Source organism: Xyrauchen texanus, chromosome 45 (assembly GCF_025860055.1).
Source record: "Xyrauchen texanus isolate HMW12.3.18 chromosome 45, RBS_HiC_50CHRs, whole genome shotgun sequence".
Taxonomy (NCBI): Eukaryota; Metazoa; Chordata; class Actinopteri; order Cypriniformes; family Catostomidae; genus Xyrauchen; species Xyrauchen texanus.
The window spans coordinates 20928394-20950710 of record NC_068320.1 but is presented as its reverse complement, the minus strand read 5'-3'; the positions used below and the strand labels follow the sequence as shown (position 1 = coordinate 20950710).

At 38.4% G+C, this 22317-nt stretch overlaps 1 protein-coding gene across 1 annotated transcript; it reads right to left on the bottom strand.

Annotated features, from left to right (window-relative positions):
• Positions 1-56: 56 nt before the first annotated feature.
• LOC127637731 (arg8-vasotocin receptor) lies at positions 57-5325 on the bottom strand. Its single transcript, XM_052118970.1, has 2 exons — positions 2537-5325; positions 57-1159 (listed from the first exon to the last, which is right to left on the bottom strand). Exons 1-2 carry the CDS (start codon positions 3738-3740, stop codon positions 756-758), a joined length of 1608 nt encoding a protein of 535 aa, XP_051974930.1. The 5' UTR covers positions 3741-5325; the 3' UTR covers positions 57-755.
• Positions 5326-22317: the final 16992 nt, after the last annotated feature.

Genomic DNA, 22317 nt, shown 5'->3' with positions numbered 1-22317 from the left:
CCCGCACACACACACACACACGCACACACAAAATAACTTCTAACAGCCATATTTTATTTCTTCTGTAAAGATGAGATTTATTATCTTTACATGTTTTTTTCTTTACTCAAGATACAACAATATGTACACATAAAGCAAGTTACGTCAGTTTGTTTTTGTATGTAAAGTATTTACATTTGCATAATCTATTATCCATATATCAGACAAGCTGTTTCACTTTATTTAGCTCAGTTTAATGTTTGGCACCATCAACACAAGAGAGAACTAAACACCAGAACATTATCAAATGTTATTCAGTCAGTAATTACAATGACTCGCACACATACATATTTCTTTTTACTGCAACACAATCAAAAAGAGCTTCATGTTATTGGTGTAAACAAATAAAACACTTGTCAGGCTAAGACATAAAGCTGTAATTCTCATCAATGTAAGACACAAATAAAATAAACTGAAGTCACAGACTTTAGCCATAAAGAAAAGTGCAATACAGAAAAAAATTAATGGATCATTAATAAGAAATATCACATTATAATATATATTTAGTCTACTGACCATGTTTGTCCAATATTGTTTTAGTAATGACATTATATTAAAGCCGACAATTGGCAGACTTAACAGAACTCAACTGTGCTGTGCTGTACACATAGCCATACTTGTCTCTGTTGTAAATAAAACTGATACAACAATATTACAACATACAACCTTACTGTTTATTTTAATGTATCTTTATTTAGTCCAACCCTACCTTGCTCCTAAGACTCCTTAGACATGCATTGACTTGATTTGCGGGAGCAGTCGATGGGAATACACTGACTGGATTTGCGAGAGTAGTCATGTTGCAAACACTGACTTGATTTGCAGAAACAATCTAGCCCTATAGACTGACTGGACTTTCGGGAGTTGCACGGGTCCCTCCAAGAGTCAAAGCCATCATTGGTCATGCGGGCAGCGGCCAGCTTGGTCAGAAGGGTGTTCCTCCTAATGCTGCTGTCTGAATCCTCTTTCTGTAACATGTTTCTGGGTTTTTTGCAACAAGGGAAACAGCGTAGGAAGTCGTAGAGGAGGTGGCCACTAAAGAGCATATAGATCCACGGGTTACAGCAGCTGTTGAGACTCGCCAGCAGGGCAGAGAGGGTCACAGCTGCATTTTCAGAATCTGAAAGATAGAAAGATGGAGTGATGTACTTAAGCACAGCTGAGAGCGGAGCTGACACTATTACATGCTTTGTGCAGTTCACGCCGTGGTCCCTGACAAAAGTTTAAACAAAGCAGGAGAAAAAGCAGAGGTGTAGAAATTGCGCACATTGGTTCTTGCGTGTATTGTCGCTGTTTTTGCTGAATGCGTGAAAGTGATATGAGAACGGGTCATTTTACTTTTTCAAGGTGCACGAGAGCATCTCCAGGTTGGAAGACGAGAATTATGTTATACATATTGTACATATACACTCATTTAACACTTTATTAGGAACACTATGGTCTTCTGCTGTTGTAGCCCATCCACCTCAAGGTTTGACGTGTTGTTCATTCTGAGATGCTTTACTGCTCACTTCAGTTGTACAAAGGGATTATCTGAGCCTTTCTGTCAGCTCAAACCAATCTGGCAGTTCTCTGTTGACCTCTCTCATCAACAAGACATTTCTGTCTTCAGAACGGCTGCTCATTGAATGTTTTTATGTTTCTGACACCATTCTGAGTAAACTCTAAAGACTGTTGTGTGTGAAAATCCTAGATGTTCAGCAGTTACAGAAATACTCAAACCAGCCCGTCTGGTACCAACAATCATGCCATGGTCTAAATCACTGAGATCACATTTTTCCCTATTCTGATGGTTGATGTGAACTTTATCTGAGGCTCCTGACCGTATCTGCATGATTTTATGCATTGGACTGCTGCCACACGATTGGCTGATTTGATCATCACATGAATAAGTAGGTGTACAGGTGTTTCTTATAAAGTGATCGGGTGTACATCGATGATAATAATAAAAATAGCAATAGTAGGTCATATTTTAAAGCGTTCATCTTACCTAATTAAATAAGTTAATAATACAAACCCTGGTCAGAATTCCTAAAGGAGTGCTAATGGATTTCTAATTCAAAATTCAAAGAATAAGAATGAATTATTCAGGAAAAATAAGAGTTTATCAAGTAAGAATTTATTTGATTCTTATTCTTGTTTAATCCTATCGGGATTGGTTTCTTCTGGAATTTTTTTGACAAGGGTATGAACGACATACACTATAAAAAGAAGTAATCTGCAATTGCGACCTTAAGTTGGCCACTTATACCTGAGCAAATGTGTAAAATGAGATTTGTTGGTGTAACCTAATGCATTCAGCTGTGCTAAATATTTAGATGTTTCATCATGAAGCTAATTTTTATGTTATTTTTTCTAGTGCACTTAGTATGTAATTGTTTGGTAGAGATGCTTTCAAGTACACTTTGTTAGTATTATGATTGTAATTTTGTAATACAAAATTTTTATGCATGTGTAACATTGTAATGTGAACCAAATGCCTCATGTGGCAACTTACCATCCCAGGAGAAGTTCTCATCCCAGACTGACCACATTTGCACGATGAAGAACGGCGCCCAGCACACGATGTAAGCCAAAACAATCACTAACGTCATTTTCACCGTTCTTAGTTTGGCTCTTGATATGATGGTGACGCTACTGACAGACACCTTTCCGATCATCCCGTTTTTAGTGTTGCGCGTGCCTCTCATAGTCTTGCACTTGATGTTTTTCCAGATAGTGTGGCATATGAAGCCGTAGCAGATCATTAGGATGATGACCGGGATGAGAAAGATGCCCACAGTGATCCAGGTGATGTAGGCGCGTATGCCCCACGGCTCGATGAAGTGTCCCCAGCAGTCATACACATACGAGCCGTTCTGGATCTCGCTTAGGGAGAAGATGAAGTATTGAGGGGTGCTGAGCAACAGGCTGCACAACCAAGTAGACCCGATCATGATGTATGCGCGCTTTGTGGGCTGCTGTAGGGTCTTCAGCGGGTGGCATATGGCGATGTAGCGGTCTAGTGTCATCATCACCATCATATAGGTGGATGCGAACATCCCCAGGACTTGGAGATGCTTAACAATCCGGCAAAGGAAGTCAGGACCGTAAAACCTGAAGGTGATCTCCCAGCAGAGCTGGGGGAGGACCTGAAAGAAAGCCACCACCATGTCCGCGAGGCTCAGGTGCTTAATGAACAGGTGCATGCGCGAACTCTTCTTCTTGGTGTTATGCATGGCCAGCAGCACGCTCAGGTTGCCGATTACGGCCACAAAGAAAGTTACGCTCAAAACCGTGATCTCCATTTTGGCCACTTCTTCGTTCCGGCCGAACGGGTCGGTGTCGTTGCTTGCCGTGGTTTGGTTCGCAATTCTGCCCATGATTGGGTCGGGCGCGAGGATCGAACACACGGTGAAATTCTCACGTGTAAATTTGCGCGTGCTTTCTCGGTGCTGTAGCATCAGGTATGAGGAGAGGCGCATGTCCTCATTGGCTTCATTGCGCGCATGGACACTCGTGCGTAAAAGACAACAGAGAGGTGATCCGGACAGAGTCCCCTGCGTCTTCAACACCCCTGGGACCACACTCAAAACTGAAAACGCCGGTGTGCTCAAGAATCTTCGAGAGAGAGAGATTAGACTCTGATACTTCACAGAACTGGGCCAAATCGTCGTGAGGATTGCCCAGGGGTCATGCAGTTTCCCTGACAAGTGTCTCATTCCCTAAAGCCAGCCCCACAAATGAGCTGAGGGGTTGGAGAGCCCAGGAGCCGCCCCTCACTCTCTCTCTCACTTCTCGTTTGCACTCCCATATCCATGAAAAAAAAAAAAACTTAAGCACAAATATGTTAGTGCGCACTTGCCCTCATTGGAACCAACATATGTACACTTGTTATTCCTATTTTTTTATTTATATATAAAATCAGACCTATATTTGTGTGAATTGATCATATTTAGCTAATTAATTACAATCCAATCATCAAAATCAGTTTAGAAGAAAGAAATGAGCAATACTCAGGTCCCAAGTACTGTCGAGTTACACCATTGCAACAAAACTTACGATTATTTATTTATTTAGAAAAACGCAAAAAGTTATATTTGGGGCTGGATTTGTCTATAGTAACTATAATCAGCTTTAGGTTATAAATACTGTAGGCTAATAGAAAACTAAGTCATTTGGATCATATGTTCTTGTTTTTTCCTGTTCTCCTATTGTATTTGTGGGTGCCAGAGTAAATTAAGACATCACACACATAAATCATCATCGTAATTTTCTTATATTCTCTAAAGTCGTAATTTCTTTAGGCTACATGAATCACAGTGGAAATACTTGAGTGTTGGTAACAAATAACAGGTGCACGCCTGGAACCAGTGCGCTTTATTAAAATAATGAACTAAGTGATGCAACATTTTATGTTTTCGGAAATATTGATGCGTCAGTCCACATTATTTCCTGCAGAATGATATGTTAATCAGGGATGTTTGTAGAAAATAAACACCATTTAAGACCAGGCGTGAAAACCAGTGGAGTTAGAGATAAAAACTAATGTCAAATACAGATTTTTTCGTGACAATAATTTAAAAGCACAAAGGGAAAAACATACTTTAACATAAATACCATAATTTATTAAGCTGTTTTTTAGCCCAGTCATGTGCAACATAAATTACCCATGTCAGTATATGTCATTTAAAATGCCATACAGTAAGTAATGATGGGAATATTCTCTCAACTTGGACCTTACAGTTAGTGTTTAAGGAATATTCCTGTTTCAATATATGTTAAGCTCAATCGACAGCATTTGTGGCATAAAAAATATTTAAACTCAGCAAAAATGGTGGTTACAGTGAGTCACTTACAATGGAAGTGAATGGGGCCAATTTTTTGAAGGTTTAAAGGCAGAAATTTGAAGGTTATAATTTTATAAAAGCACATAAATTATTCTGCTAAAACCTGTAAATTATTTAAGCAGTAAATTTGTTTTAATTGTTGTTATTGTGGTTGTATAAATGTTTACGGCATTACGTCGTCATGGCAACAAAGTTGTAAAATTGGATATAACTACACAGAAAAGTGTAGTAAGTGATAGTAATGTTAATCATGATAACATGCATATTGTTAATGTACTTTTGAAACAGTAAGTATTTTAACATTTACGAATTGGCCCCATTCACTTCCATTGTAAGTGCCTTACTCAAACCCAGATTTTTGCATTTTTTATTTTTTATAAAAGGAGGGATATATATATATATAATAATAATAATGATAATAATGATCAACAAAAAAATTTATATACAGGTTTTTCTCAAAAAATTAGCATATTGTGATAAAGGTCATTATTTTCCATAATGTAATGATAAAAATTAAACTTTCATATATTTTAGATTCATTGCACACCAACTGAAATATTTCAGGTCTTTTATTGTTTTAATACTGATGATTTTGGCATACAGCTCATGAAAACCCAAAATTCCTATCTCAAAAAATTAGCATATCATGAAAAGGGTCTCTAAACGAGCTATTAACCTAATCATCTGAATCAAATAAATTAACTCTAAACACCTGCAAAAGATTCCTGAGGCTTTTAAAAAACTCCCAGCCTGTTTCATTACTCAAAACCGCAATCATGGGTAAGACTGCCGACCTGACTGCTGTCCAGAAGGCCATCATTGACACCCTCAAGCAAGAGGGTAAGACACAGAAAGAAATTTCTGAACAAATAGGCTGTTCCCAGAGTGCTGTATCAAGGCACCTCAGTGGGAAGTCTGTGGGAAGGAAAAAGTGTGGCAAAAAAAGCTGCACAACGAGAAGAGGTGACCGGACCCTGAGGAAGATTGTGGAGAAGGACCGATTCCAGACCTTGGGGGACCTGCGGAAGCAGTGGACTGAGTCTGGAGTAGAAACATCCCTGCATTCCCCAGGTCAAGCCACTTTTGAACCAGAAACAGCAGCAGAAGCGCCTGACCTGGGCTACAGAGAAGCAGCACTGGACTGTTGCTCAGTGGTCCAAAGTACTATTTTCAGATGAAAGCAAATTTTGCATGTCATTCGGAAATCAAGGTGCCAGAGTCTGGAGGAAGACTGGGGAGAAGGAAATGCCAAAATGCCTGAAGTCCAGTGTCAAGTACCCACAGTCAGTGATGGTCTGGGGTGCCATGTCAGCTGCTGGTGTTGGTCCACTGTGTTTTATCAAGGGCAGGGTCAATGCAGCTAGCTATCAGGAGATTTTGGAGCACTTCATGCTTCCATCTGCTGAAAAGCTTTATGGAGATGAAGATTTCATTTTTCAGCACGACCTGGCACCTGCTCACAGTGCCAAAACCACTGGTAAATGGTTTACTGACCATGGTATTACTGTGCTCAATTGGCCTGCCAACTCTCCTGACCTGAACCCCATAGAGAATCTGTGGGATATTGTGAAGAGAAAGTTGAGAGACGTAAGACCCAACACTCTGGAAGAGCTTAAGGCCGCTATCGAAGCATCCTGGGCCTCCATAACACCTCAGCAGTGCCACAGGCTGATTGCCTCCATGCCACGCCGCATTGAAGCAGTCATTTCTGCAAAAGGATTCCCGACCAAGTATTGAGTGCATAACTGAACATAATTATTTGAAGGTTGACTTTTTTTGGTATTAAAAACACTTCTTTTATTGGTCGGATGAAATATGCTAATTTTTTGAGATAGATTTTGGGTTTTCATGAGCTGTATGCCAAAATCATCAGTATTAAAACAATAAAAGACCTGAAATATTTCAGTTGGTGTGCAATGAATCTAAAATATATGAAAGTTTAATTTTTATCATTACATTATGGAAAATAATGACCTTTATCACAATATGCTAATTTTTTGAGAAGGACCTGTATATATATATATATATAATTTTTTTGTTGATCATTATTATCCCACAAATGCTTTTGATTGAGCTTAACTTGTTTTGAACCCTTTAATAAACTGATTTTATATCAAGATGTGTTGTTACAGAGAGGTGTGAGGACCTCTGACAAACATTACCTATTTAATAAATAAACACAAAATCCCACAAGGGGGGAAACAACAAAAACTACCCCAAAGGGGAAAAACACAAAGTCAATCCAGACAGGGGTAGGAGAAATGGGGCACAGGACAGAACGGACTGGGCTGGGGCAAAAAGTACGTGAGGGCGAAAGAACTGAAACAAGCAAAGACAAGAACCCAGACAAGCATCAAAGGAAACAACGAGAAGACTAAAAAAGGGAGAGAAATCAAGCGGGTTAAATCAGGACAGTTGTAACTAATGAAAGAAAGATGAGCAAACAAGGTGTGACGTAAGACAGGGAAACATGCGGCACTACAAAAAAATACCTAGACTGACAGAGAGATGGGACAGTGACATTTTATTTGGCAAGATTAATACGATATGCCTATTTATGGTCAGATTTATACTTATAAGAGAGAAAAATAGACATTTTTGGATCAAGTATAATCTTAATTGTCTCTGATTGCCTGTTGTGTTTACTCTCCTCCAGAGAGGAGAGTAGACCTATGTTAAACTCACAAAGTTTCAAGTTTCCGGCTCCAGTCATTAGACACTGTTATAATGTTACTTAGTAATTTACGTTTGTGGTAATTTGGATTTTTATTAAACCCTGATGTCTTGATGCTTATCCAAGTTTTGTAATTTACGTGATCTCTGGAGTGTCAGCTGACTATTACATCATACCTAAGTATGTTTGTGTCTGAGACAATGTGCATTAGTGTGTGTGTGTGTGTGTGTGTGTTTGTTTCCTCTTATACAACCAAAAAAGAGCTTTTGCTGTCTTTCATAATACATTTTTTATTTGTTTTGGTTTCTCTACCATTTAGTTTGTTTTCCGACTGGAATGCAAAACAAATAAAAATAGCTCGAACGTAGGAGCATCTCAGGTGCATTTCAAGCCAGCATTAGATTACTTGCACTCTAAAATGCATTCTGATTTGGTGTGCAGTCAAATCAAATGCATACATTATAGGCGTAATTACATTTGCATGTAAGGTTTGGTCTCTGAAGAATTTTAATCATGCGATCAAATTGCATCACATTTCTAATCTAAAGTATATTATTATTTCAGCTGAAAAGACCAACATCTGTTTATGATCTTGTAGTTGCACTATTGCTGATGTCAGAACAGCTCACTAAAAAGTGCAGTTAATGAGGAACAGGTGTACCTCATTAACCATGATTCACACCACTACTCAGGGTTCCAGACTAAAAAAATGACTTTAGAGCCATTGGCTCTGAAACATTATGAAGCCAAATGGCTGTTTTTAGTTACCAAATCACAGAATTGCTCACTCTAGATTGGTGTTCAGAAACAATATAGAAAGCTGAAGTAAAGGAAGACAGCTGATGACCCATAAATCGGAGATATAATAAACAGCATATGTAGTTGAGAAGATAAGGTTGCCTTTTGTCTCACACCCCTTTCATAATTTATATAAATATGAGATTCAAGTTTTTTCAAGATTCAGCAAGGAAATTGTTACTTAAATTCACCAAAGTGACATTCAACTGATCACAAAATATAGTCAGGATATTACTGATGTAAAAAACAGCACCATCATTATTTAATAAAAATATTTCTTATCAAAGCTAGACAGGCCCCATTTCCAGCAGCCTTCACTCCAACACCTTATCCTTGAGTACTCATGCTAAATTGCTAATTTGGTACTAGAAATTCACTTGCCAAAACACAGCGGAAAGCTATTTGGTTCGTAAATGAAGCTTAACATTGTGAATTGCCACAGTGTGAAATTGACTGGCATGTCTTATGGTCAATATTAGGTCAAAAATTGCAAAAAAGAAACAGCTTTCTCTAGAAACAGTCAGTCAGTCAGTCATTGTTTTGAGGAATGAAGGCTATACAATGCTTGAAATTGCCCCTAAAAAACTGAAGATTTCATATAAAGGTGTACACTACAGTCTTCAAAGACAAAGGACAACTGGCTCTAACAAGAACAGAAAGAGATGTGGAAGGCCAGATGTACAACTAAACAAGAGGATAAGTACATCAGAGTCTCTAGTCTCTAGAAATAGATGCCTCACATGTCCTCAGCTGACAGCTTCATTGAATTCTACCCACTCAACACCAGTTTCATGTACAACAGTAAAGAGAAGATTCAGGGGTGCAGGCCTTATGGGAAGAATTGCAAAGAAAAAGCCACATTTGAAACAGAAAATCAAAAAGAAAAGGTTAGAGTGAGTAAAGAAACACAGACATTGGGCAACAGATAATTGGAAAAGAGTGTTATCGATCTTAACCCCATTGAGACTTTGTGGGATCAGTTAGATTGTAAAGTGCGTGAGAAGTGTCTGACAAGAGTCACATCTACGGCAAGTGCTACAGGAAGTGTGGGGTGAAATGTCACCTGAGTATCTGGACAAACAGACAGCTAGAATGCCAAGGATCTGCAAAGCTGTCATTGCTGCACATGGAGGATTTTTTGATGAGAACTATTTGTAGTTTAAGAAGTTCTGAAATTTTTTTCAATTTGTAATAGTTATTGATCACGTTATTAATGTCCTGACTATACATTGTGATCAGTTGAATGCCACTTTCCATAAGAGCAAAATCTGTATATTATTCCACCGGCAGCGTACATTTGTGGGATGTTTACATTGTAGGGATGTACATGCAGATTTCAGATATAAAATCGGTGATTGAATGACTAATGTTTACTCGATGAAATTAGATGATTTCCGATTAAGTCCCTGTCAATAGGGACATTGGAATTTTTTGGCATAGCTATATGGCACCGCAGTGACTTCACTGATATGACATCATCCGCCGTGCATTTTAAGTCTAGGCCTTTGGTGTGATTCATGCCATTAAGAAAACACAGTTTCACAATGAATAAGACACCCTATGCCTTTGGGCATCATACATTATGCCGCAGCTAACTAATAATACCAATTGACATTTTAAAAACGTCCACGAACGAAACCCAGAACTTGAAACGACACTTAATGCACAAGCATGCCTAATTTTAACTGCAGCATGACTGTTTTGTGAAATGAAGTCTCCTGAAAAGACATCATTTTTCATATGAATCTACCAAGGAGGTCTATAATACCTGGGAAATCTATCTTATAATATTTACGATTTAAATGTTGCTTGCAATAAATTTCGTTTTGTCAGGGTACACGGTTATGCTGCGTTCCATTCAAGTTGGATGAGGGATATTCCTACTGATATCTCCGACCATAAATGCATTCCATTCTCCGATATTTAGAACTACAATGCTCCCGTTAGCTTAGCAGGGGTTTGACTCTCATTAGAGATGTGTCCTAGCAACCCAACTGATAAACAATGCTGCAGCGCTAGCATTTGTGCGTCAAGTGTACGATTATCAAAAGAGATTATAATGTTTTATACACCTGTTTCTGCAGGCATTTGTTAAATAAGATTTAATATCATGTAATGTGAAAACAAACTCATTTATCGATATTTCTTAATAAAGTGAATGTTTATCACTTACTTTGTATATCTCCCTGAGTTTCTACATATTTGTGTGACATTATGCACCTGCATCTTGGTGAAATCAGAATTTCTGCACAAGCCTACAAGTTGTAATTCTGACTTCAAGATGTATTCCATTGCACTTTTCCTAATAGGAAGTTGTAAAATCAAACTTTCCGAGTTGAACGGAACTTTTCAAAACTTGATCCTGCACTGTTAGCAGTAATGACAGCCGACTAATCTGACAGATCATTTAAGGCATGATTGCGTCACTCAAGGCCAGCTAGAAGGCCTCAACCGGGACATCACACCCACCAAGAAAAAATAAATAAATCTGATTGGCTTATGAATCTGACAATCTGACTTTAGATGCTCATTCATTTGCACTGTTGAGGGATTCTGTCTGATGGGGTGGAGCTCAGACTCACGTGCTGCTTTTCTCTATTTGTTTGTAGATTAAGAGTGGAAAGCAATTAAAAATACATAGGCAAAAAGTTGATTGAGAATGAAAGGATGAAAAATATTTATTTATTTGGTATGTTAGGCCAGCAGAGAAGGCTTTGCTGGCCCTGAGAAATTACCACTGGATGTCATCAGCAATCCAGTTCTATATACTGTATATATATATATATATATATATATATCAGTGCATTGTACACTTATTTTGAAATGTCTGCACTCCCGTTTGTGAGGTCACTGATTGCTGATTTGCTGAGAAAGGGAATCTGATTCAAACTGCTTACCAGCACAGTACACACTGGTGCTGTAAAGATGTAGTCAGTAGACCTTTTTCAAGCTAGCAGCATCTTTGATTTTTAATGGAAATGACAACAAGGCTGTGAGGGTTAGACTTACATTCTCTTCAATGGGCTCTATTGCAGTTTAAAGTGTTTTTGGATCGTTCTGGGGACAAAACATTGATTCAGTATCTGTCTAACAACATTCAGTATACAAAGAACTCCAAACAACATGAGTTGTGGAAAATCAGACGTGATCTAGGAGCTTTATACAGCTTTATACCTTTTGTGCCATTGAAGAGATGTTAAGTCTATCCCTCACTGCCTCTTTTTAGCATTTTTTTTTATAAGTCATGGGTTAAAATGATTAAACTAAGTAAGTGTTAAGGGTCAGTGTTTAAACAAAGATTTTGTATGAACTGTGAGAACAAATATAGCGCGACACACCAAACACACGTCTAAGCGACCAGCGTTAAAGACAGTAAACAAACAGCACCTGATCTAGCAATGAATACCACTATAACAACGTTAAAAACAATGAAATAAACACACTTACATACAACTGCAGACTCCTGTAGATAGATCGCTTCTCCTGAATGACTATGTTTCTAACAGTTTAAATAGTTTACCTGGCGCTGGCCACGCCTTAATGCTACTTATCACAACAAAGCTAGTCACGTGGTCACCCGAAACCGAAACTCAGGGTTGCGCGGGAACAAACGCAACTTCTGTACAGCGCAAATAAATTATGCTGCACTTAGCAATAAATAATACTCTGAAACCAGTGAAGCACTGTTTGCAGACACTAAAACGACGAAAGTTTTACACACACACAGGATAACCAACCCGAAGTCTAAGCAAATCTAGCAACGAATCCTACGTGACAAGTTTAAACAAGTCTAGCAATTCTATCAGCGAATACTATGGGACAAGTCAACACAAATATAGCGCGACACACCAAACACACGTCTAAGCGACCAGCGTTAAAGACAGTAAACAAACAGCACCTGATCTAGCAATGAATACCACTATAACAACGTTAAAAACAATGAAATAAACACACTTACATACAACTGCAGACTCCTGTAGATAGATCGCTTCTCCTGAATGACTATGTTTCTAACAGTTTAAATAGTTTACCTGGCGCTGGCCACGCCTTAATGCTACTTATCACAACAAAGCTAGTCACGTGGTCACCCGAAACCGAAACTCAGGGTTGCGCGGGAACAAACGCAACTTCTGTACAGCGCAAATAAATTATGCTGCACTTAGCAATAAATAATACTCTGAAACCAGTGAAGCACTGTTTGCAGACACTAAAACGACGAAAGTTTTACACACACACAGGATAACCAACCCGAAGTCTAAGCAAATCTAGCAACGAATCCTACGTGACAAGTTTAAACAAGTCTAGCAATTCTATCAGCGAATACTATGGGACAAGTCAACACAAATATAGCGCGCACACACCAAACACACGTCTAAGCGACCGCGTTAAAGACAGTAAACAAACAGCACCTGATCTAGCAATGAATACCACTATAACAACGTTAAAAACAATGAAATAAACACACTTACATACAACTGCAGACTCCTGTAGATAGATCGCTTCTCCTGAATGACTATGTTTCTAACAGTTTAAATAGTTTACCTGGCGCTGGCCACGCCTTAATGCTACTTATCACAACAAAGCTAGTCACGTGGTCACCCGAAACCGAAACTCAGGGTTGCGCGGGAACAAACGCAACTTCTGTACAGCGCAAATAAATTATGCTGCACTTAGCAATAAATAATACTCTGAAACCAGTGAAGCACTGTTTGCAGACACTAAAACGACGAAAGTTTTACACACACACAGGATAACCAACCCGAAGTCTAAGCAAATCTAGCAACGAATCCTACGTGACAAGTTTAAACAAGTCTAGCAATTCTATCAGCGAATACTATGGGACAAGTCAACACAAATATAGCGCGACACACCAAACACACGTCTAAGCGACCAGCGTTAAAGACAGTAAACAAACAGCACCTGATCTAGCAATGAATACCACTATAACAACGTTAAAAACAATGAAATAAACACACTTACATACAACTGCAGACTCCTGTAGATAGATCGCTTCTCCTGAATGACTATGTTTCTAACAGTTTAAATAGTTTACCTGGCGCTGGCCACGCCTTAATGCTACTTATCACAACAAAGCTAGTCACGTGGTCACCCGAAACCGAAACTCAGGGTTGCGCGGGAACAAACGCAACTTCTGTACAGCGCAAATAAATTATGCTGCACTTAGCAATAAATAATACTCTGAAACCAGTGAAGCACTGTTTGCAGACACTAAAACGACGAAAGTTTTACACACACACAGGATAACCAACCCGAAGTCTAAGCAAATCTAGCAACGAATCCTACGTGACAAGTTTAAACAAGTCTAGCAATTCTATCAGCGAATACTATGGGACAAGTCAACACAAATATAGCGCGCCACACCAAACACACGTCTAAGCGACCCGCGTTAAAGACAGTAAACAAGCAGCACCTGATCTAGCAATGAATACCACTATAACAACGTTAAAAACAATGAAATAAACACACTTACATACAACTGCAGACTCCTGTAGATAGAGTTAAGACTTCTTAATAACTAATGTCTATGAAGTCCATCTTGTAATAAATGCAGAAGCTCATATGCAGTAGATGCATCTGTCCTTGTTAATGGGCTGATTAATGGTTTTGTTGGCAGTTGATAGTCTATGTATTCCATTTCAAGAGTGTAGTCCATCAATAGACCGAGGTGATGCAGGCAGAGATCAGTGAGCTGCATCACAGTTCAACCTGGCCGGTAATTTCGGTGAGGTTCGGCTGGGTTCATCATAAGTCCAAGATTCAGACAATGGCATACGAAGTATCCCATGTCTTATGGTTTGAGATGGCATCAGTTCGTCCGCTGAAGTCCATCGTAATAGACTGAAGTGATGTTTGGCTGGCACCGGCTACTATTAGTCATCATCACACAGCGACATGAAGCAGTGCAGTCCAACATGAAGCAGGAATGGAGCTGAATCCAACCAGTTCTGGTGACCTCAGGATAGGAGTCCCGAGGTGGAGACAGAGAAACAAATAAAATAATATTAGCATTGATCCCATTCAATTTATTGCAGAGCTATAGATCATGATCAATGTTTCTGGTTTCTGGTTCCGGCAGACCTAACTAAAGCAGCCTAATTGTGAATTGAAGGATAGATTAGATGTATGCCTGGCTAAATAGATGAGTCTTTGGTATAGACTTAAACTGAGTGTGTGTGTGTGTGTGTCTGCATGTCAAACAGTGTTAGGGAGACTATTCCATAGTTTAGGAGACAAATATGAACAGGATCTACCTCCTTTTGTGGATTTTGATATTCTAGGAACTATTAACAGGCCAGACTTTTGCTGTCGTATGAATGTGATGGAATATAGCGTGGTAGAAGGTCACTTAAGTACTGCAGAGCTAGACCATTCAAAGCTTTGTATGTAGTTAACAGAATTAAAAAATGTATATGAAATTTAACAGGTAGCCAATGTAACGATAATAAAATGGGGCTAATTTTTTATATTTCTTGGTTCTCTTCAGCACTCTGGCTGCTGCATTTGGAACCAATTGAAGTTTATTTATTGATCTTGCTGACATCCTCCCAGTAATGCATTACAATAATCTAGTCTTGGGGTCATGAACGCATTAATTCATTTTTTGGCATCAGCAACAGTGAGCATGTGCCGTAATTTAGCAATATTTCTTAGGTGGAAGAATGCTGTTCTACAAACATTGGTAATTTGATTTTCAAAGGACAGATTTGTATCAAATATAACACCTAAGTTCTTCGCTGTTGAAGATGATGTAGCAGTGCATCCATCGAGATTCAGATTATATTTTAGCGTCTTATTTTTAGAGGTTTTTGGTCCAATAATTAGTACCTCTGTTTTGTCGGAATTGAGTTGAAGGAAATTTATGGCCATCCAATCTTTTATTTCATTGATACACTCTGCTAATATGGATAATTGTGAAATCTCATCAGGTTTTGAAGAAATATGAAGTTGGGTATTACAGTGTCAGCATAACAGTGGAAACTTATTCCACGATCCCTGATAATATCTACCAGGTGAAGCATATACAAGGAGAAAAGCAGAGGCCCTAAAACGGATCCCTGTGGCACTCCATACTTTACTTTTGTTTGGTTTGACAGTTCCTAAGTTACATAGACAAAGTAGTAGCGGTCTGCTAAATAGGACCTAAACCATGCTAATGCAACTCAAACAAATGCCAACATAATTCTCTAGCCTATTCAAGAGAATGTCGTGATCTATCGCTTCGAATGCAGCACTGAGATCTAAAAGCCCTAGAAGTGAAATCAGATAATAAGAACAAGTCATTTGTAACTCTGATAAGTGCAGTCTCTGTACTGTGATGAGGCCTAAATCTTGACTGCAATTGTTCATATATACTATTTATCTGTAGAAATGAACAGAGTTCGATATTGATTTTGGTGGACTAGACCTGCTACACTGCTGCTGCTGCAGAGCAATACGGAGATTTGCTAATGCTAGAAAATACACATACATACTGAGTTGGCATGTGAACATGATGCTCCTGCACAAATACATAACAAACGATCCCCCCAACAAAGCAGGGAAGCTGCACAATTGCATAAACACATAAACAAGCACAAACACTCAACCGAGCAGATCTATCACCAAGACTTATGTAATGCTGCTGCTCTGAAGAGACATGTGCACGTTAGAAACCTAACTTATAATGTGTACCGAAGCCAGGAAAGCCCAGAGAATTTTTAACTAGTGACTTAGACTAGCTATGTATGGATTTATATAATGTTAATACCTAAAATAGCAGAGTGTGCCACCCAGATTTGGCTAAGTCTTACCTTATTAAGATACTTCTATGTGTCCTGGCCAAAGCAGACATTACTGTGCAAGCTAATAGAAGGAAACCCCCAGCAAATCAGATATACAAATAGCATTTTCAGAGAAAAAAACTCTTGCAGCGCTATGCAGAGAAACCATCTTAACTTGCAAAACTGAGCAAATTAAATTTTAACAAAGAGAGAGAAGAAAGTTGATTTGTTACCTGAAAACAATACAGAGGATTAATCAGTTTACGCCATGTGAGCCGATTGGCTTAATATGTCATATGTGAGCAAAGGCTTGGCCATTTTCAGATTTATCGTGCATGTTTAATATAAGTCTAGTTACATTATACAATAATATTAATATTTTAGATCCCAAACCCAACTCCATCCCTAAACCTAACAACTAATATAACGAGAATATAACCAACCAATAATATAAAAGACATAACCAGCAGCTACAAGTACAATCACCATAACATACCAAATGACTCATGCTGCTTTTAAAGTGTTCTAAAAACAAGCTTTGTGTGAGGCACAGAGAGAAACTGAATGTTTTAATCGTGGAAAAAAAATGTATTTGTGAAAATACTACCAAACATTAGATAGTTGCTATCAGTCACATGACACGCAAAAGGCTTTGAGTGATGAGTGGAATTTACTGCATCAGAATGACATTTCAGTAGTGCAGGCAAAAAGTTCCACCAGTGACATAGTTTGCCCATGGAAATGGGTGCAATATTTGTGTTGGTCTGAGAGCAGGTTTGTTGTTGTAAGCCCATTAAATTAATTCTTATTTGTTAATTAGAAAAAATATGCTTTAATTTAACAAACTTTTATGTAATGTATTGTTTATTGCACTGTGTGTGATTTATTATTGCAGCTTAGAATACACTCACCTAGAACTTTATTAGGAACAGTATGGTCCTAAAATAGTTCCCAATATGGTCTTCTGCTGTCGTAGCCCATTCGCCTCAAGGTTCGATGTGTTTGCATTCTTAGATGCTATTCTGCACACTACAAATGTACAGAGTGGTTATCTGAGTTACTGTAGCCTTTCTGTCAGCTCAAACCTGTCTGGCCATTCTCCGTTGACCTTTTTCATCAACAATGTGTTTCTGTCCACAGAACTGCCGCTGACTGTATGTTTTTTGTTTTTGGCACCAAAAATAAGTTAGGTTTCTGAGTAAACTCTAGAGACTATAGTGTCTGTTGTGCATGAAAATCCAAGGAGATCAGCAGTTATACCAGTCAATCCAGCCTGTCTGGCACCAACAGTCATGCCACCAATTTTCCCTATTGTGATGGTTGATGTGAACATTAACTGAAGCTCCTGACCCATATTTGCATGATTTTATGCAGTGCATTGCTGCCACATGATTGGCTGATTAGATAATCAAATGAATAAGTAGGTGTACAGGTGTTCCTAATAAAGTTCTAGGTGAGTGTAGTTGCTCCCAATAGTGTTCTTATATGAATATATACCAGATCTCGTATTATGGCTTCTGTTGGGATGTTGGAGTTGGTCACCTAAGCATTTGTCGGTGAAAATACTGTGGAAACATGACACATTTATGTGACATCTGAGGCTAGGTACCAGTAGATTCACAATGTTCTTGGTCTTTCTATCCCCCATCATTTGTTTGTTCAAGGCAGAGAATGTAAGAGACAGTGCAAGGTGACCAAGAAGCTGTTTTGAAAGACTAGCTGTTATTATTCCTTGTGGGTTATGATTACTTTGAAACAGATAGATGTTAAGAGGGATTCACTGTATCAAGCACATTTAATTAAAACTCACTGTGTTGAAAAATCATCATATGGGTCTCATTAAAATAAGGATAAGGGAAATAGAGGATAAAGAGGCAAGAAATTTGGTGTGAGAAGTTTTGTTATCTACGGGAATAGTTTTTAAGGGAATAGTTAAAAGGAAGAGTCTAAAAATGAAAACTCTATAATCTTTATCTATAACCACCAAACCTGTATGACTTGCTTGGTGCAGACCCATCAAGAGATGGATTCTACAAGACCCCTGAGGGTGTCCTGTGGTATCTGGCACTAAGATATTAGCAGCAGATACTTTAAGTCATGTAAGTTGCGAGGTTGAGCTGCCATGGACTTGTTGGTTCAGCACATCCCACAGATGCTCAATCGGATTGATATCTGAGGGAATTGGGAGCCCAGAGTAACACCTTGAACTCTTCATCATGCTCCACACACCATTGCCAAAAAAGGTGTGCAGCGTGACAGGGCGCATTTTCCTGCAGAAAGAGGCCACTGCCATCAGTTAATGCCATTGCCATGAAGGGGTATCCTTGGTCTGCAATTATGTTTAGGTAGGTGGCAGGTGTTAAAGTGACGTCCACATGAATGGCCGGACCGAGGATTTCCCAGTAGAACATTGCCCATCACACTCCCTCCACCGGCTTGTCTTCTTCCCACATGCATCCTGATGCCATCTCTTTCCCAGGTAAATGGCACACACGTACACGGCTGTCCACGTGATGTCAAAGAAAAACGGATTTTTTCGGACTAAGCAACCTTCTTCTACTGCTCCTAAGTCCAGTTCCGACACTTGCGTGCCTATTGTAGCTGCATTCAACGGTAGACAAGGGTTACCCCATAAGAGGTTCTTATATGCATTACTTGGCTGAGTGACACAAAGACATAAAGACCAGAGAAAGTCTGTGAGAGTTTAATTTTGCATGTACTTCCATAACTTTGTTCACACAAATATAAACATTCTGTCAATATAATTTATGTTTTTAGACCATTTTCCACCTTCCCTCTGGCCCTCAGAATAAGAATAGATTGTTTTTGCTTTTGCATCTTTAATAAGTTATGTATACACTCACTTAACACTATGGTCCTAATAAAGTGCCCGAAATGGCCTTCTGCTTTTGTTTGGGTTTTGTCTTTGTGGATGAAAACTCTGTAATTTAACAGTCGATAAATTATCTTCTGCTCTGACAGCTCTTTATAATGGGCCTGCTGTTTCAAGTTCTGATCCTATAATAGCACAAACTCCCACCAGGCATACTACAAGAGCCACTCAGTCAAATCAAGCCATTAGATAAGGAAGAACTGAAAAAATGTAAACTCTTATTTGTAATACTCTTAATATCTAAATCTTATTTGTTTTGAAATGTAATTTTGTAACTACGTTTAGCTATAATCTTGTGATGTGACAGAATAACCACTGATGATATCAGATATTACTGGAGTGGTATCACTCACTCACTAACTCACTCACTCACTCACTCATTTACCTCATGCTTTTTTCTTTTTTTTTTTTAAATGTGAAACTGTGTGTGTGTTAGTGTCTGTTTGTGACATGGTTTGAAACAAATTGTTTTCCACATTGGGAGTGAATCTCTTACCATTAGGAGCATTTTCATTGTTCAGTGTGAAACCAAATTTAGCTCTCCTCAGGGGAGTTTCTTGTTCACTGCAAATAATTTGTCTTAGGAGAAAAGGGAGCTCTCTGGCTGAGGTAACTGACGTGTATTTGAAGCGCTGACTCAAGTGTACTTTGATGTCAATCTTTCAGCTGATTAAACATTAAAAAAATTAATTTCCCAACAAATTGGTTAATCGAGTTTACAACCCCCCCAGAAAACACTGACTGTATAATTTAAACATGACACAAGACCAGTGTCAGAAATTACATTTTCCTTAAAGAGGCAACAATTGCTACCTGGATTTGATTTTCAGGGACATTTTTTGGTAATGAGAGTATTTTGGGGTGTGTCATGAGGGTTTCTTCTTGTTTATCAGTTAATTATAATAAGTTCTCAATTTTAATATTTAGACTGTGAATATATTACCGCTTGTGCCTATACGTTTACCCTATTATGTTAATATATGTGATCATGTGTATAATATGGGATAAGCAGAATATTTATGGTTCAATACAAGTTAAGCTCAATCAACAGCATTTGCGGCATAATATTGATCACCAAGTAAATGTATTTCTTTTCTTAAAAAAAAGCTAAAATTGTGGTTACAGTGAGGCACTTACAATGGAGGTGAATGGGGCCAATCTGTAAACGTTCAAATTCTCACTGTTTCAAAGGTATAGCCACTACACTTAAACAATATGCATGTTAACATGAGTTCATTTACATCGTCATAGCAACAAAGTTGCAAAATTGGCTATGACTTCACACAGAAAAGGTTAGTAGGTCATTTTATCACACTAAAATCATGTTAACACATATACTGTTTATGTCTTGTGCCTATACGTTTAAAACAGTGAGTATTTAAACTTTCAAAAATAGTGGTTTTTACATATAGTAGTAGTATAATACAAAACCTTTGGTTCGTTAAACTCAATTTACTAAGGTTTATTTAACCACAATGGTAATCCCCAAAGTTCCAGCATATCAGACACTCTTTTTTTAAAGAACTTGAATCATTAACAAATCTATTCCTATTTTCATCTTGCTCAAAAGTGCATAAAATAACACTTAATTTCAACACTTTTTCTTCCTTTCCAGTCCCATGCAAAACATTCTGGAATATGAAATTCCCCTGCCTAGTTGTTGCGTGTTATTGCGAGATAGCAGATTTGCTTGCGACCTGCAGCGGAATTGCGATGCAATAGTGGTGTTTCCCTCTTACGTAAAACTCTCATATTCCCCCAATGTATAAGTGCATATACGCAAATGCGAAGGACAGTCAATATTTTACTTTGGTGTGTATAATGGGTATAGTTTATAGTGTATGTGTTTTCCCCACTCTGCTCCAAGAATTGAATTCTTTCCACTATGTTGACTTGTTGGGCTTCATCCTATGACATTTGTTATTCGGTCTGTTCAAGCACATGCACACTCTTCAAAAACAGAATCAGAATGTTGCTTATATGCTTGCATGGCCACATTAAGCCACATTCTCGAGGAAAACCCTGGGTGTGTTAAACAGCTTTCTCTTAATCCCTCTTAAGGCATAAGGAAATCAGCTTTCTGGTTTACATGACGTTTCAGAACACCGCTTTCTGTTAAAACCCTGTAATAAACCGTTTTCTTAAGTGCATGTAAATGTGGTCAGTGTCATCAACTAGTCAGATTTTAAGTATAGGAAAAAGGGTAGGTTAAGGGTAAGTCTTAATGCTGGGAATGGGGGCTTGTACAGTGCACAGTTCAACCATTATCAACCAATCATATCTCTCAGATTTTAAGGATAGGTAATGGGTAGAGTTAAAGGTAGGGTTAAGGTAAGGACTTTTGGGATTCTGTTCCAAGACCAACAGAAGATGTTGATCAATGAGTGATTGTGAGGTACAACCATTTAGACCAATCGTCATTTGCAAAGAGAATCCCTGAGCTGGGAATACTGAAATGTGGGAATGTATTTATCACAAAGCAGTTGATGTGGGAAACTGTGGAGGAAGTCAAAGCATGTATGTGGGACAGAAGTAAAACAAGGGAGATAAAAAGACAAATGAGAGCGTGAGATGGGAGAAAGAGTAGCATTTGATTTTTTATGCCATTTGATTTGAGGCATTGGGGGATGAGAGTATAGCCAGAGAGTAAAGGGTCTCATACACATGCACGTACATACTCCGACTCGGTAGGGAGTTACAACAGAGGCCATAACATGCTGATCCTATGGCTATCTCTGATTAACAAAGCATGTGGTCTGTGGAGAATGATTTCCCCAAAGAAGGCTCTGCGGTCTCAACTGTTCACACTGGCTTAAACCGAAGTATATACCAGATCGTAATGAGTGTGAAATATGCAGCTCAGCTTTAGCCATACTGTATTTTCCCAGAGCTTTTTGTTCTATTGAAGTTTGAGCATTTCAATCCTATAAAAGTTTACAGAAGCTACAGATGTGTGCATGAGTTAGGAGTGTGAGAATTATGTTATTTAAGACTGTTTTGAACTGGACATGCACTGCAGTCTCTTACTGAAATGTTACTGAAATTGCAGGCATATGAAGGTATGTTCTTCATTAAACAATATTTATTTTAATCTATTTTGACAAGATAAGACAATTATACAGAATAACTGTAATAGCAACGTGTATATTTTAGTGAGTATGTTATAATTAACAAAAACACACACGCTGGGGTGAAGACTACAAGTCTGGTGGTTACCCTTTATATAATGGTTTGTGTGTGTGCTGCATATGTGTTCGAGGCCAAAAGCTTCATTCTGGTCATGTAGCACAAAAGTCAATGAGA